At 42.8% G+C, this 17,997-nt stretch overlaps 1 protein-coding gene across 1 annotated transcript in view; it reads left to right on the top strand.

The window, feature by feature from the left end:
- Positions 1–7,188: 7,188 nt before the first annotated feature.
- FOXO3 (forkhead box O3) overlaps positions 7,189–17,997 on the top strand; it is a 125,961-nt gene continuing 115,152 nt past the window's right edge. The window contains exon 1 of the mRNA XM_063124810.1: positions 7,189–9,140. Within this exon, the coding sequence (XP_062980880.1) occupies positions 8,568–9,140 (573 nt within the window). The 5' untranslated portion in view covers positions 7,189–8,567. The remainder of the gene's footprint in view (positions 9,141–17,997) is intronic.

Genomic DNA, 17,997 nt, shown 5'->3' with positions numbered 1-17,997 from the left:
CAGAAGTGACATAAATGGTTTCTGCTTCAGTTCGCCCATACATAAATAGAGGTAATGACACATATGAATGCCTAAATAGAGCATGATTATTAGAAATATGTGCAGAACAAATAGCTCAAGCACACAGTCTCATCCATATATGACAATCAAGTCACAGTACCTATAACAGATAGCATACTCTTAAGGAATTGACCCATTAAAAATATTTACAAAATATCTAGCATTAGATATCCAACAACAACCAGACATTGAATGTCATTTTGCATCAATACTGAATTCTGTTTGGCTACCAACAAACACCACTGCACACTGCTATTTTGGGGGCAATGATTTCTACAATTCCATGTTGAAGGGTGGGCAGATGGAGAGACATTTCCTCATTTAATGTCTTTCATTAAATGCTGGTGCTTCAGATTCATTGTCTACCCAAATGTTTTTGTAGTAATGAAGAGTGAATAGAGGTTTCCTGACTTATCTTTTTGATCCTATTCATTATTTGTGTACGCATGACATGTATCCTCTTACTCATCTTTGTTCGAAGGTCAATCGGCCCAGTCTCTTCATTCTCTTCTAGTGTGGATAGTTTTATTGAAACCATTTTTGTTCAGTCACTCTCAATCTTCTTTACATGTAGATCTCCCATGTCTTACTGGGTTTTGTTCAGTATTTAACCCAGTTTCAGGGGGAAACTGAGGGTGACATGGCTCTGAAATGAACCAACTTACTTAATTCTCCTTCTAGATGCTAAGGACATAACTTACCACATAACTTAGGGCCGTTTCACATGATCAAACAAGCCACAGCGCATGTTGGAGGAGGAAACAACCATTAAATAATCCATGGGCTGTTGTTATCTTAGTTGTTGTCTTAGTTCTAAGAACTGTAGTTTTGTGATGTGGGGCTAGAGATTCTCTGCTGTTCCTCGAAACTACAATTCCCAGGATCTTCGGGAGACATGGCCACACTAAAACATGTGCACAATACCAAAGCCAGCCAAGCTCTTTTCCAGGAAGCATTCCTCAGCTGACCAGTGACTGTTTTTATTGGTATTCTGTTTTAAATTGAATAATTTCAATATGCTATTTTAATCTTTTTATGTTTTTTACGCTTTTATTTCTTATGTTTACCCCTCCAGAATCTACTTTAGATATGAAGTAGTATATAAATATTGTAAATCAATAAATATATTTTGGCACATGAGGCAGAAAATCCCATAAGCACATCTCCACATCCCTGGCAGTAAAACAACCCCAAACCAATATTAACAAATTAAATAACTAACAATTAAGTGCCATAGGCATGCACAAGGGGTGTGCCAGGTGTGCCCAGGCACACCCTAATGTCTCAAACAATAAGCATGAATTGAGGGAGCCATTGAGTAAGTATCCAGAGGGGGATCCAGATGCAGCAGGAACATTCCTTCAGCTGCCTTCCAGCTGCTCCACCACCATGCGAAGAACTGCTGCCACTGAAATAGCACCATTGCTCCCACCAGCAGGATCAAAAAAGAATCACTCTGCTGGGAGCCTCTCTGCTGGGAGCTGTGCTTCAAAGAGGCCAGGAGGAGGCCCCCCCGAAGGCTAATATCACCTCGTAAGGTAAGCCCTTCCTCTGGCCAGTGTCACTACAAAGCCCCACTAATGCTGGGGCTTGAGGAGCATCTCCTCATCCCATCCCCTCACATGTAATGGCCCTCCCGTTATTGGGCAAGCCGAACATGGAGTAGGGCATCAGTGTCTACAGTGTTTCATAAATAAATGAATAAAAACAATATCCTTTATGACTGAGTATTCAAAGATGTCCGCCTATAAAAAAAATAATCCTCTGGTGCACACCCTAATGAAATTTGCTACACACCCCTATGTTTATTGCCCTATCATGACACCCAATACCTGCTGCCTGCGGCAATCGCCTTACTCTGCCTAATGGTAAGGACCATCCCTGTTGGGAGGAGCTATGGCAGATGAACAAACCAATATATGTTTACTTCTAGAGAATTCCCTCTCACAGCTTTGAAAGGGAAAGCAGTGCTAATTCTTTAAAATCTTCACAATTCTTGCTCAATTAATCTTTAGTGGCAGGCATCCTGTGGCCCTCCATGTTTTGGCCTACAACTTGCATCAGCCTTAGCCAGCATAGACAATCATGAGGGATCATGGGAATTGTAGGCCAAAATATCTGGAGGGCAATGGATTGCCCACCCTTGAATAAAAGAATGAGTGATTCACATGATATCTCCAGTATTTGAGGCAGTAAGCCTGTGTACACCAGTTGCTGGGGAACATGGGTGGGAAGGTGCTGTTGCACCATGTCCTGCTTTGTTGGGCCCTGGCCGACAGCTGGTTGGCCGCTGTGTGAACAGAGTGCTGGACTAGGCAGACCCTTGGTCTAATCCAGCATGGCGCTTCTTCTGTTCTTATATCCCATTCCTTTAAAAGTCAGGGTGAGCCAGGCCTGTTCACTATAAAAAGATAAACTTGATATGGATTATTTATTTAAATAGTGCTTGTATAAACAGCACAGTAGCCGTTGATGGTAAAAGACTGCTTTTTCTGCCTAAAGAAATTGGAATCTTGGGGAGCCAAGTATAACTACGGTAATGTGTGTTACTAGAATTGCCGTGACTATTTTAAAACCATCCTGGCTGTTTTTGTTTTGTTTTTAAACTCGTTTTCAGTGTCAGACAAGTACTTCAGGGATTAGATTGGTGGGCACATGTTGTACAGGTTTGCCCTGCATGCGACACATAAACAAAAAGATCTGGCAATTCTGTATTTGGTATTTGCCAGGTTAGTTCCACAATGAACAAGTATGTTCATGCTCTGAGAGGGAAATGGAGACGTTGAGGTGAAAGGACCAAATTCTAACTACAGAAAATCAAAGAACTTAAAGAGGCCAAAAGACTTCCCATCCACTACTTAGTGCAACTCAGGACTTTACACAAATTAGGCTTCAGAGGTCAACTTAGAGCACAATGTGCCACCATTTTTAGAGATATGTATGCCTGCCTAAAGCAGTAGGAGAGCAAATAGCTTCAGATGGCTCTAGCAAGTGACCACAGGGGAAAGAAGCGGAAAAACCTGACCCAGAGCTAGTCAATAGCCAATATGACCTTGTTTAAAAAATCCTTCTTAGACCAAAATACAATAGCCATATGAGGTTCTAAACTTTAGCAAATGCACTATGTCATTACAAAGGACATTACATTGGAGTGAAAGCCTTTGTCACCCATATAAATGTGCTCCCCTAGGAGAAAAGCCATAGGTTCTCCTATGGAAAATCTTTCTTGGCTTCTATGGCTCATAACTGAACCCTGAAATAGAAATAAGAAATCCTTCCTAAATGTAATGAAATGTAGTCTTGAAACTAGGCAGACACAAATAAAAATATGTGCAACTTGTAGGTAATTTGAAAGGAAAGCATGAAGTGGGGTGGGGAGATGGGATCTTGAGCTAGATTTTGCTTATATTTCCCTTTTGATGTCACTTCGAACATAAGCAGTTAGCAATGGGCCCATGTACACAACTTTTCCAATACAGAGAGTATTTTTTAGTAAATACGAAGAGCCCTGCTGGATCAAATCAGAGGCCTATTTTGTCTAGTATTCTGTTTCCCACAGTAGCCAACCAGATGCCTATGGGATATCCAAAACATTCATAGTGTACTAATGGAATTAATTCTTACAAATGTTAGCTCTGATATGAACATGAAGCTCATCCACCTGCATGAGCTTAATCTCAGTAAAGGGGACAGATCCAGCATGGCCTTCAGATCAGGAGCAGTTTTGTTTTGTTTTTAATGGCATTAGTTTTGGGGCACTTTATGAGTTAATAGTTTGGGACATACTGATTTAATGGGAACAACGAGAAACCATGTCATGTTTGAAAGTTGATATAGTACTAGCTAATGAAATATGAAGAGATTCACTGTCAGTTAAAATTGGGGTCCACATGGGAATTTAGTGAAAAGTCATTCTCAGTAGTCAATTAAGGACATGGTGTGTCTTAATGGAAGGCTGAATAAAATGAACCCTTTATATATTTGAATGAAATGTTGACTCTTTCACAGCCTTGCCACTATTTAAACAAAGTACCATTTAAACAGAGAACTCTAAAAAAAAGAAAAGAAAAGAAACATCCTTTTTATGGTGGTGGGAATCCAATCCTTTAAAAAAAACCTGTTAAATTAAAATAGATACTGTACACTGTAAGAAAGCCTAGTGGAATCAGGTATCAGGTTTATACCGCTGTGCTTTTTTCATCTTAAGTGTTTGATTTGTCTCAAACATTTTAGGAAAATGAAATATTTGAAATCATTGCAAACTGCTTGTATGGATTAATTCTTCAGCGACCACTTCCTCTGAATAATATATTGAAGCCACGATAATTCACAATAAGATGATACCTAAACTACACTGAAAATATTCAGCCCAGTCCTATGAATGTATATTCAGAAGTAAGTCCTGTTATATTCAATGGAAAACATTTATCTCTTCAGTACATATGCATAGGATTGTTTTTATCTATTGTTTGTCCACATTACTTTAGTGTTACCCATTCCACTTGGATAACTGAGCATTGCATATATATTATCCAAGAGCTTGGAATCAATGTCTCAGATTGCTGACGTTTCGTTATCTAGAATAAATAGTGGTGAAAGGTTCTTTATGGAAGTTACTCTGTTTTGAAACTGGGCCAAAATACACTCACAATGTTGTAACCTGATGGTGTTATTTAAAGATCCCAGTAAAGAAAGCCCAAGGCTCAGCTCTTACTGGTTATAGCCAATGAAAAATCACAACAGATGATAATCAAAATAAGGAATTTTTACATCCCATCTAGTTCAATGAAAGAACCAAGCACATGCATAACTATTTCCCACTGAAATTGGTATATATTTATTTTCAGCATTTTTACCCTGTTCTTCAGCCCCAAAAAATGTTCCCAGAGTGGCTTACAGGGACTAATATTAAGACAGTGATAGAATCATAGAGTAGTAGAGTTGGAGAGTTGGAAGGGGCCTATAAGGCCATCAGCCCAACCCCCTGTTCAATGCAGGAATCTACCTTAAAGCATCCCTGACAGATGGCTGTCCAGCTGCCTCTTGAATGCCTCTAGGGTAGGAGAGCACATGACCTCCCTAGGTAATTGGTTCCATTGTCATACTGTTCTAACAGTCAGGAAGTTTTTCCTGATGTCCAGCCGGAATCTGGCTTCCTATAACTTGAGCCCGTTAGTCCATGTCCTGGACTCTGGGATGATCAAGAAGAGATACTGGCCCTCCTCTGTGTGACCTTTCAAGTATTTGAAGAGTGCTATCATGTCTCCCCTCAGTTGTAAATTCTCAAGGCTAAACATGCCCAGTTCTTTCAGTCTCTCCTCATAGGGCTTTGTTTCCAGACCCCTGATCATCCTCATTGCCCTCCTTTGAACCCCCTCCAGCTTGTCTGCATCCTTCTTGAAGTGTGGTGCCCAGAACTGGTCACAATACTCAAGATGAGGCCTAACCAGTCCTGAACAGAGGGGAACCAGTACGTCACGCGATTTGGAAGGTATACTTCTATTAATGCAGCCCGAAATAGCACTTGCTTTTTTTTGCAGCCACATCACACTGTTGGCTCTATTCATCTTGTGATCTACAACAATCCCAAGTTCCTTCTCGCTTGTAGTACTGCTGAGCCAAGTGTCCCCCATCTTTTTCCTAGGTGAAGAACTTGGCATTTATCCCTATTAAATTTCATTCTGTTGTTTTCAGCCGAGCGCTCCAGCCTATCAAGATCACTTTGAAGTTTGTTTCTGTCTTCCAGAGTATTAGCTATCCCACCCAATTTTGTGTCATCTGCAAATCTGGTAAGTCCCTACACTCATGCTTACAATCTAAAAGACATGACACAAAAGAAAAAAGGCATTGGGAGGAAAGAGGTGAGCAAAACTCAGGCACTAATTCTTATAACGATTATTTTAAACATAATTGTTTAACCAAACATATTTATATAGATGGCATGACAATATGCTGGTTTTCCCCTTTCCTTTCTGATTTTGTAATCACCTGATACTTGGATGCATTTAACACACACATTGTAATTCCAGGCACTGTAATTCTTACTTGGGGGTAAACCCCATTTAATTTGGTGTGACTTACTTCTTAATAAATAGGCATAGGAAAATGGGCCTTGCATCCATTTTCTGTAAGAGGTACTTATAGACCTTGGAGATAAATGATGCCTTGTTATGAATTTACATACTCACAGTTTTGTGAATAGTTCAGCATCTGGTAAACTTTGGAGTCTGGATTCACATTTGTTAAGCAGTTCTCTGGAACTTTCCTTTAAACCCCTATCAAAACCAGATCTATCTATCTATTATTACAGGACTTTTTCCAAAGAAAGTGGAGGTGGAAAAGACATAGCTAAACATGTCTGAACTTGTTTTCTTAATTAACAAGTGTGAAAACTAAAAGACCTTTCCAAGCTAAATTTCACCAATCTTTTTGAATTCTCTTAAGCATAAGCCTTAGCAGAATTTGCGGACACGGGAGTTATCTCAGTGGCGTTACTACAAGAGAAAGATCCAACTGTTATTGCTTTGAAAAAGCAAAGGCATTGTTCTATTTCCAACCCACATGTTTTGTAGTGGAACAACAACAGAGAACTGCAAAGACTGACCCTGATGTTCTAGTACATAAGCAAGTGTTTCAGCATGTGCCATCATTTCTGCCCATTCTAAACTCTTGGTAAGGTGTGTGTGGGGGGGGGGCACCGTGAAAGAAAGGGGGGGGGGAACACTGAACGAAGGACAGAGGCAGGACATAAGAAGAAAATAATTTGTTCAGTTTTTAAATAGCTTTGATGACGTGTAACAAAACACAGATCTTTTTAGGGTTTTTTTTTATTAATGCCATTGTTTCTTTAAATCTCTATTCCTGCTCGCATTGTTTTACATGTGGATCCGGTTTTAATAGTGATGTTGTGCTTTTGGGGACGGGGGGAGGGGGGGCTTAAAGGCAGGCTGCAAAGAGCGCCGGTTGGCTGATGATGACAGAGACAGATCCCACCGATAACTGGGCTTTCTGTAGTACTAGCAGCTTTGAGCGCTCGCCCCTTAGCTGACAGCGTAGCCCGGCCCACTTTGTGGGCGGGCATGAGGCTGCGACGGGGTTAGGTTGAGGCTCGCTGCGTGTGTCTATAACTTTGTGTTGCCGCTCCTGGTTGTTAGGAGAAGGAATGTGGAAGTCAGCAGAGTGGAGGGTGACAGGCTGCTCGAGCGAACTGCAGCGACGGCAGCAGCGATTCTCCCTGGCCGATCCTTCGCCTTTTGCTTTCTCTTTGCAGAGGGATCGCGCGCGTTGGATCGCGATTTTATTTTTGTAACATTTTGCTATAACGCTGCTGCTGCTGCTTCTAAAGTGAAACGAGCTAGAGACGGCTCCAGAAGCGAGGACCATGCAGCGGCGCTGCGTTTTCCTCCCGTGCATGTCGATCTGGATTTTCTCGCGTTTCCACTGAGCCATTCTTACAAATCCTTCCTGGAAGCTGCCGCTTGTTGTTGCTGTTCCTGCGTCCTCTTCCTCCCTTCGCCTGCGTGACCTCTCGCGCTGCCTTCTTTTTCTTCTTCTTTTTTTCTTTTTGCCGATGCTTTTTTAAATGACTTGAGTGAAAGGGGGGTGGGGGGAAACTGTCAAGATGGCAGCAGCAGCAGCAGCAGGAGCGAGGAGGTTATGAATGTGGTAGTGTTGATGCTGGAACAAAACCTTGGCAGCCCTGCGGAGGACTTGGGGCTTCTGAACCTGTTGGAAGATCGGCGATTGGACTTGCTTGGATTCTGAGCTCCTCTGGTTTTCTCTCCCACATAGAACAGGAATATATATATAATATTTTAAGGCAACAGCAACCTGAATTTCCTCCTCTTCTTAAAAAAGATTTGTTTTTCTCTCTCCCTCTTTTGGGGGAAAGGGAGTATTTCTTTCCTTTTTGCCGGGGAGAGGAGTTGACCTCCCCAAATGTACCAGGCGTGATCGGATGCGTTTTCAGACTTTTGAGTGTTGTGAAGTCAGCGGGAGGGGAGAGTCTTAAAAGCGTGAAGAAAACGTCCGCCAAAGCAACAAGCAAGAGACTCGTGGCTTTTTTTTTCTTTAGGCGGGGGCAGCAGGAAGGGGGGTCTCTTTAATGGATACAGCGCGATGCTATTGGAGGAATCCTGCACGGAGTGAAAGATAAACAAACACACGGGCGCACTGCCGCGAAGATTGGCTTCCAACTCTGCGGCGCTGGGGGCTTCTTCCCGAATCGGTCGTCCTCGCGATCCAAAGGAAGGGATCGCGCACCTGGCGCCCACCGGATTGTTTATCGATCTCCTTGTGATTCTTTTTTTGGGGAGGGGCGAGGGCGGAGAGGTGGCGGGGTGAAAAGGAGGCGGCCGGACCTTTAATGGAGAGTGGCATGTTCGCTCAGCCTCGCTGATCGCTGCTAGGAGGTGCGAGGAGAGGAGGAGGGACCGGGCAGTGGATCGGGCTGACATCCCCCACCCCCAGGAAGGCAGATCAGCATCAAGAGTGGGGGAGAGGCCAAGATGGCAGAGGCGTCTCCCCCCGCCCCGCTGTCCCCGCTGGATGTGGAACTGGACCCCGAGTTCGAGCCCCAGAGCCGCCCTCGCTCCTGTACGTGGCCCCTGCAGAGGCCTGAGCTGCAGGCGAGCCCGGCCAAGCCCGCAGGGGAAGCGGCGGCTGACGACGCCTCCATGATCCCGGAGGAGGACGACGACGCCGACGACGAGGAGCAAGGGGGCAGCTCGGCCATGACCATCGCCGTCTCTGGTGGCGGCGCCGGCGGCGAGTCTCTAGCCCCGGAGGACACGGCTCGCCTGCTGGCTCCTTTCTCCGGGCTGCCTGGCGAAGGATGCGGCCAGGGCGCCAACGCGCTGAGCGGCGGGCAGCAGCAGCAGCAGCCAGGGGCGGCGGCGCCCCGAAAATGTTCGTCGCGGAGAAACGCGTGGGGCAACTTGTCCTACGCGGACCTGATCACCCGAGCCATCGAGAGCTCCCCGGAGAAGCGCCTCACCCTGTCCCAGATCTACGAGTGGATGGTGCGCTGCGTGCCCTACTTCAAGGATAAGGGCGACAGCAACAGCTCGGCCGGCTGGAAGGTAAACGCCGAGAGGAAAGTTGGTAGGGGGGCGGCGCGGGAGGAGGGCTGTGGGCGGCTGCAGCTTTCCGACGCGAAGGGAGCTGACGGAGACATGTGGATCCTCCTGCCTCGCGTCCCCTTTTACTAGGTAGGGAGAGCTGGAGTGGATCTGAGGACCACCTATTCCCGTTCCCCCGTTGCAGGATGCACACGGCACGCTTAATCCGCATGTGCGCGATCTCCGTGTTAATTAGTGCAGAATAACGATCACCCTCTGGTTGTTTCCTAGATAACAATCGCTAACACATTCCAAAGAGAACGCATTGAAAGGGCGGGAAAAAGTCCAGGCTTCTAAAGCACACACCTCCCCCCAAGCCCGCACACATACACGCCATTTCTCTTTTTAATCAGCCTGATTTCAACGGGGGGGGGGGAGGGAAGTGGCTCTAGAGTGTGAAGAAGAGAGCATGGAACATATAGGGCGCCCTTTAACTCCTTTTAAAGTCGCGATAAGGACGGGCTTTATACTCTTGTACCATTGTTTTTCATTGTCCGTATCAGGACACAGAAAGCTTTAACAGCCTGGATTTCCCCCTCACATCTCTCTCTCTCTCTCTCTCTCACACACACACACACACACATACACACTCTCTCTCTCACACACACACACACAATCCATACCATCTAGATTATTAGAAGATAGCATTCCTCAGGCTGGAGTTGAAGCGAGGTTTCCTATGACTATGTGACCGATGATTCTGGTGATGATGTGCAGCTGGGACTGGGGCATGTCTCCGTGGCATGCAACACTGTGGGTCTGCTGGTGCCAGTCATGTCCCGTCCACGGAGTGTGGTGGGGCAATTGCGGGACCAGGATGGACTGTGCATTCTTCACAACCAGTTCACTGCTGTGGGCACAGGGGTGTCCTTAAAGGCGCAGGGTGCTGTGGCTTTTCTAGTGTGCTGTACTACATCACCCCCTCCCCCCATCTCACCCCCTCCCCCGCAGCAGCTGCCATGTGGACATGCCCAGACAGTACATTCTTAACTGTAGGCTTGACTCTTCTCGACTTCCCAAGAAGGAAATCAAAGTGATCACATTTCGCCTTACACCTCCCCTTAAAGATTAAATGGTGGTGGTGTGGTGAAGGAGGGGTGCTGCTGCTGGTGGTATGGAGAATGAGCAGAGTCCAGAGGGGTTCTTTAAAAAGCACTGATGCAGTTCCCTCTGTTCCTTGCTGTCCTCTTTGGCCTCACCACCTGCAGCTGCCTAAACCAGCCAGTCTGAGATGTTCTAAGTTAAACATGACCTGTGCTTGCTGCCACACTGTTAGTGAAGCAGGAAACTTCGGGCTTGCGCAAACAGTGAGCAGGAATATGTCAGTGGGTTGTCTGTTTAGATAGTGATATGCGCACGTGCTTTGCTAGCCATTTATTTATTTATTTATTTATTTATTTTATTTAAGTATTTTTATGCCGCCATTTAGCCAAAAAAGGCTCTCATGGCGGCTTACAAAAGTATTTCTTGACAGAAATTTTCCATTTTCTAGTAGCCAGGGCATGTGGTGGAAAGGAAACTGTGGAATAACCTATTGAATCTGTACTGTGCCACAGACAGGGAGCCAAAACAAACCCTTGTTTAAATCTAGCTGCTGCTGCTGTATGAGAGGCTACTCTTTGTTTGATAGGATTATAATGTGTACAATCAACCTTAGGACCTATTGATATAAGGAATCTAAAAAAAACAAGTAAGGACTTCAGCTGCTTTTGTTACTTTTCTCTCAGTGTTTGTGACTTTAGATAACCCTATCTCAGTACTTTATTTTAATTTTTTAAATTTTAAAGGCAAGACATGGAAATGCGACACTTTTTAAATAGCAAGCAGTGAAAATAAGTGCACCTAGAGTGTTGCAAGAGTATACGATTTAAAAAAGTAAAGTCTCAGGAAGTTAAATACTGAACTATTACAGAAAGCAATATCTACTACTGGCATTGAGAAGTAAAGAGATTCTCTTTTACATGATATAGTCACATATTACATCACATATCCTGGTTCTGTCAGAAAAAAAATGTGGAACTAACCCTACAACCTTTTAAATGACTTTGTACAAGAAGTTGAATTTGGAATGTGATTTTGTAAAGAAGAAGCACTCCCATTGGTGCGTGTATGGTGTCTTTTGTTGGTGGTGATATTTTAAAACATAAATGGAACACTATGGATGGACACTGGTGCTTCTTTGTGTGTGTGTGTGTGTGTAGGGTGGGAAATCATTTCTGTATGCTACTAGCACAAATTGGCAGTTGAGTTTGGTAATAGTCTGCCACAAATGGCTACAAATAGTCTTCCAAGCTTGTACACACAAATGCCAGTGAACCCTGTGGCTTTACATATTTACTTGGGAGTAAGCCCCATTGGGTATGGTAGGTCTTGCGTTCCATTGAATATGCGTTGAAGGAGGCTCATAGTGTGTTAAAGATCAGGCTATAGTTGAAGTTTATATAATAATAAATAATAATAATAATAATAAATAATAACCCACCTCTCCCTCTGGATTGAGGCAGGGAACAACACCAAACACAATATGATACATAAAATTAGTTAAAAGAGCATATAAAACTAGTATAATATTAAAATAATAATCACAGCATCTTAACATTCTTAAGTTTAAAATTCATGCTGGAATTTGCTAGGTGGGATGGGCTACACATTATGTGCAAATACTTCAGATTTGCCACCCCTTCCTCTGTAGGGTTCCAAATTATTGTTTGCAAGGGTAAAGGTGGCTCTGATGTCCTGTGGAGGAGAAGCAGCTTGGGAATGATTTAGATGGATAGATAAAATGTTAAGTGCCTCCTCTGCTTGTGCCAGTTCTTATGCTCAAAATACCAACCTCCCAAAGCTACTTTTCTCAAGGAAAAAGAAGAACTACTGTTTCAGGTTACCATTGCATATAACATACTGTATAGGAAATACCCCTCACTCAACCATGAAACTCACTACTTGATATTGGGCCAGCCCCACTCCTTTTTGTGAAGATAAAATGGGCGGAGGGAGAACCGTGTTGGTGCCTGTCATTTTGTCCATCCTTCTTCCTGCCATCCAACCACTGTTCCTCCATGTTTATTTGGTCTATTGCCATGTTGGGGTGGGGGGACATACAAGGAGCTCAGAGTGTCTATGGGCAGGATAGAAACTGAATCTATGAATAAATATGGGAAACCCATGCCCACGCTGTACCTTCTCTGATGAGGTCATGGTGCTTTATTTGGGGGAAACAAAATGCTAAGCCAGGGAAACAAAATGTCACCATTTACATTGGAGATGACCAATCTTGTTTTCAGAGAGTTGAAAGATGGCGTGACAGAGGCATCGATGCTCATGGAGTGTGCACTGCTGTCATTGTTATTCACAGGTTTTGCAAGCTTTTGTAGAGCTTCAAAAGCCACCAAAACCTGTTTGGCCAGAGCTGTTAGTAGGGCAAAAGAAATGCATGTGTACACCACACAAGCAATTATGCCTCTGCCATACCACTTTCAACTCCCTTAAAAAAAAAAAAAGTCTGACTCCATTGCCATGACATATTTAGTAGTAAAGAAAGCAAGAACCACTTAACGTATTGCAAAATTCCTATACAGAAAGCATTCCAACACAGAATGCTCTTCCATGTAGTTAGTAACATGCATCTCATGTGTAGTAGGAAAGCGTTCACACATGTGGGCTATTTTGCTGTGTTTGTATGGCTACTGCTCCTGGCCAAAATCCCATGTGAGATTATTACATGTGAAAAATCTGAATGTAGTTAGAATGTAGGTTTCCTATCTGAACAGGCCTTCAGTGTGAGACTTTTGTAATTTATGGTGAAGTGGCCTTGAATTTTTCACACAATTGTAGAAGATCAATACAATCATTTCCTTTCATGTTTTATCTGCATTAGTCGTGAGTTTATGTTATGTGTGAGGATACTGGAGAGAATCAGTTAAAAACAACAACAACACATAGCAATATAAAGGGCCGAACTGAACTTACTGGCAAAATGTTCATTGATTTCCATTGAAGTAGGATCTAGGCCATATGGCAATGTGCTCACATTAATTAAATGGCTAAGCATAGTTGAAATTTTCTGATAATTTATAGTTTTAATTTGATATTGATTTCATTTCTAAGCAGCCTCAACTGGTGCTCCAAGCTAATTAAAATGTTACATACTTGGATCCCTGGATGTGTGGTGATACAAGTTAGTCAGAAATTACTCCGTGAGGTCTAACATGACCTCATTGGAAGATGAAACCAAACTGGAAATGCAAGGTCTTGTTTACTTTTAAGGTACTTGGGCAGGCTAAAATTGTTCTGAAGCCATTTTTTCTGTTGGGCGTTTTCACGCTAATAGAAATGAATGTGGGTTCTCCATTATTATTATTATTGTTGTTTATTTATATAGCACCATTAATGTACATGGTGCTGTACAGAGTAAAACAATAAATAGGAAGACCCTGCCGCATAGGCTTACATTCTAATAAAATCATAATAAAGCAATAAGGAGGGGAAGAGAATGCACCAAGCAGGCAGTATAAAAGTCAGAACAAAATCAAGTTTTAAAAGCTTTAGGAAAAAGAAAAGTTTTTAGCTGAGCTTTAAAAGCTGCAATTGAACTTGTAGTTCTCAAATGCTCTAGAAGAGCGTTCCAGGCGTAAGGGGCAGCCGAAGAAAATGGACGAAGCCGAGCAAGGGAAGTGGAGACCCTTGGGCAGGTGAGAAACATGACATCAGAGGAGTGAAGAGCACGAGCGGGGCAATAGTGTGAGATGAGAGAGGAGAGATAGGAAGGAGCTAGACAGTGAAAAGCTTTGTAGGTCAACAGGAGAAGTTTATATTGGATTCTGAAGTGAATTGGAAGCCAATGAAGAGATTTCAGAAGTGGAGTAACATGGTCAGAGCGGCGAGCCAAGAAGATGATCTTAGCAGCAGAGTGGTGAACAGAAACCAACGGACTGAAAGCATTACTTCCTAGTAGCCCACTGGTTTCTGTAAAACAATGGTGAGGCAAATATTTCCAGTCATTAGACTTGTACCTCCATGAGCTCACCCAAATACTTAAAACAACAGGACTGATGGGAGTATACTTTGCTCTCCCCTCCTCCTCAAAGCAATCTCTCCAGCCCCTGAAAATGCTACATGGAGGGCTAGGGGACCCTGGCCAATCACTTAGGCAACATGTGGCCCTCCAAGTGTTGTGCAGCTTCTAGCAGTGAGTTTTGTTATAGCCAAAAAATCCTGGATTTGATGAGGCTCATCTTGTGATAGAAAAACGAGCAGGAGACGAGCAGGAGGAATGCTGTGTCATCAAAATGTCCACAAAGAACTGTGAGTAGCCAGTTGAGAGCATGCGATAAAATGCTTGTCTGAAGAAGCTCTGAGTCAGACCATTGGTCCTTCTAGTATTCCAGTATTCTCAACACTGATTGGTAGTGGCTCTCCATTTTTTCAGGCACGATTCTTTCCCAGTCCTACCTGGAGATACTGGGCATCAAACTGGGGACCTTCTGAATGCAAAGTATGTGCTCTACCATGGAGCCACCTCCCTTCTGCCTATACAAGGTATCTTTGCCTGATTTTCAGGCATTTCCACACACATCCTCCAGTTCAGCCTTGTGCAGCTCAGCTTACCCCATTTGGCATGATCACTCAGTCCCCTGAATAGCATTTGGGGGGGCTGGAGGGGCTATTGTGGGGAGGAGGGGTAGAATGTCTGCTTCCACAGCCTGCTGTACCCACCTAAATTTGAATCAAACCAATATACGTGTGTATGTTTGTGTGTGTAGCTATGGCAAAGGAAAAGGAACCACCTTGACTAGGTTTTACTGCATTCTGTGTTCTTAATTTGACCTTAAAAGGAAATTATCAAATACATACATTGGAGTGAGATGTTTTAATGTGCTACTTCAGAAGTATACCACTTCTGAGTTTTCAGTTTTGAAGCGAGCTCTCCTTCATTTGGTACATTATTTTACTTGGGATATTTGAGATATTACTGTTAAACAACAAGGACAGTTTTGCTTTTGAAATGGATACTTTAGTTTGGCTTTTAAAAAGATATTGTATTTTGAGGCATTTTCAGATGCTACATCTGTCATGTGGCAGACTGGGTAAATATAAATTTACTGTCTGATCCATGTGTAAACTTACAGTGCATCAGGCCACTTGTTGATCAATTGTTCAAAAGAATTGCCACACCTCTGGTTTAACCTGTATGTGGTTGTTATATAAATTCTGACTATTTACAGTAGTTATTAGCAGTAGGTGTAACACAGAAGATTATATCATGCAAAGTGGGGAAACAGCACGTGTAACCCTAATGAGTTCTGGTTACATGTGTGATATATACATCTTGTATTAACTCTGTGGGCTATTTCAAAAGTTACATCCCTCACATGGTAATCATAACATTTGTAGGCTGCTTACTGTGTGGACCATCTTATTGTATGAAGACTGTTCATGCTATTCTACATTCTTGTTCGGCTTTGTCATGTATAAGTCTTCATACTCATCTCACAAATATTTTTGCCACTGTGAGGTGTTATTGCATTATGGAGGAGTTTTTGTTTGGCTCTACATCAGGGGTGGACAGAAAGAAGATCTCCAAATGTTTTGGACTTCAACTCCCAGAATTCTTGAGCATTGGCCATGCTGGTAGAGACTTCTGGGAGTTGAAGTCAAAAACTTCTGGCCACCCCTGTTCTACATGGGGCCTTTAGAATGAGTGTGTCAAGAACTAGTAACACTATTGCTAGAATATAATTAGAGGTGATAGGTCTAGAGTTACCATTGCTCCCATTTATTTATTACTTCAGGAAAGAATACCTTTGGTGCTTATTGGTTATTGTGCAAAGAGTATATGGCTGCAAATATGGGACCAGAAAGCGTGTGTATACATATACAGGCCTTATTTGTGACAGATAGCACCTCTCTTCATACTGGAGTGAAAACTAATATAAATGATGAATACATTAAACCAAGTGATGGTGGGTTTTGGTGCATACATAAGAAGAAGAAGAAGAAGAAGAAGAAGAAGAAGAAGAAGAAGAAGAAGAAGAAGAAAGTTGTTCCTATGGGATCCTTGGAAAATCATATACAGCACAATTAGCTTTTACAATAGAAGCACACTTCACGTGTATTATGGAATCATGGGATTGAAAAGTTAGTCAGAACACCTTTAGAAGTTGATAATCTGTGCAAATAGAAGTGTATACAAGTACACCCAAAGCTGCTCTCCCTGGGTAATGTAGCCTGCTTTTTACCCTGGGACTATATATCCCATGCATCAAACAACCCCAATAGATACCGTGTTTCATTATTGATAATCATGTAGCACCGGGTGGAATGTCACTGTTGCCTCTTCAAATAAATGCTTAGGATAAGGGGTTGACTTGCTACTTTGCTAGTGGCATGAAGCATAGTTATGCTGGTGTTAAAGGCAAGGATTCAAAACACTAGGCCTGGCACAATACCCAGCTATTATTTGTTGAGACCAACACTCATCCTTCCCCTCCACAAGTCATCAGCGCATGCTAGAGCTCTGAGAAGATGTGTGTTTCATACCACACTGGACTTTGTTTAGCTCCAAAGTGTTAAGAGATTCCCCCAGTCATCTCCACATTCCAGAAGACTCAGGAGAATGAGGTTTCTCTCAAAGAAGGGGACATCTCAAGATTACGCTGAGCATTGTATCAAGCAGAAGTTGGTCTACTCCAAAACTTGGCCCATCATAAAAGATATTTCCCAAGTTCTTGCAATTTGTGGAGACCTGTGCTGCATGTCCTGTCTTAGCAGAGGGCTCAGAACACTTTTGGCTGAAGAAAAGATTTATGTTGGGGTGAGCAGGTTACAGGGATGCAATACTGATGTTGCTAGAACCACACTGGCATCAGCGTTTGAGGAACATAGCTTAAACCATCCACTATTTTTACAGGATAAAATGGGTTTGCACCATCATATTGGTAATAAGATCTCCTCAGTGGATTTTATTAATTACATATGGCAGAGATTGGGGATGTTTAGCTCTCCAGATGGTGTTGGATTTGAGTTTCTATCAGCCCTCACCATTGGCTATGTTGGCTAAGGCTAATGGGGGTTGCAGTCCAACAACAACTGGAGGACTACATGTTCTCCATTCCATAGATGTGTGGGCTTTTAAATTTGCTTAGACCATTAATGGCGAACAGACTATTCCACTGTGGTTGGTAAGACAAACATTACATTTCCTTCTAACGTTGGTAAGATTTTGCCCAGTTTATTCAAAAACACACCAGTTTGTTCTTTCTGTTCTCACATCTGATAGAATGTTAAGCTAATCCAATATTAGTTGATGGCTAAGCACAGCAAAACTGTACAATAAATCTCTCAAAATCTGTCATGCCATCTACATTCTAATAAACATATGTGCAAACTATTTTAACACTCACCTACACATTTCCAAGGCTCTGCACGGTGATTTATTTATATGACTCAGTATCTGCACACTCCTTTGAATAGCTGATGAGGGTGAAGGGAGAATGCTTTAGCTTCCTAAAGCTAAAGGTTTGAGAAAGGAAGGATTGTATATTCTTGCTTTGTGTAGAAGCCAGTGTTCTGGCAATCTGCTTTCTCATTTTGGTAATTTTGTCTACTTGCCTTATTTATGGTGGTTCTTGAACTTATTTCCATACAAGTCTTCATTTGCCATTCTCATGGCTGTTTCATTAACCAAGGTTTCTCAAAGTTTAATTGTTCATAATGAACTGCTGTAAGGAAAACAAACTCCAATTCCTGTGTGAATTATTCCAAAAATAGCTAAGATTAGAAAAAAGATGGACATAACTCTTGCCTAGTAATTAGAAAC

This window comes from Elgaria multicarinata, chromosome 4 (assembly GCF_023053635.1).
Source record: "Elgaria multicarinata webbii isolate HBS135686 ecotype San Diego chromosome 4, rElgMul1.1.pri, whole genome shotgun sequence".
In the NCBI taxonomy this organism is placed as follows: domain Eukaryota; kingdom Metazoa; phylum Chordata; class Lepidosauria; order Squamata; family Anguidae; genus Elgaria; species Elgaria multicarinata.
This window is presented reverse-complemented; position numbering and strand designations above follow the sequence as displayed.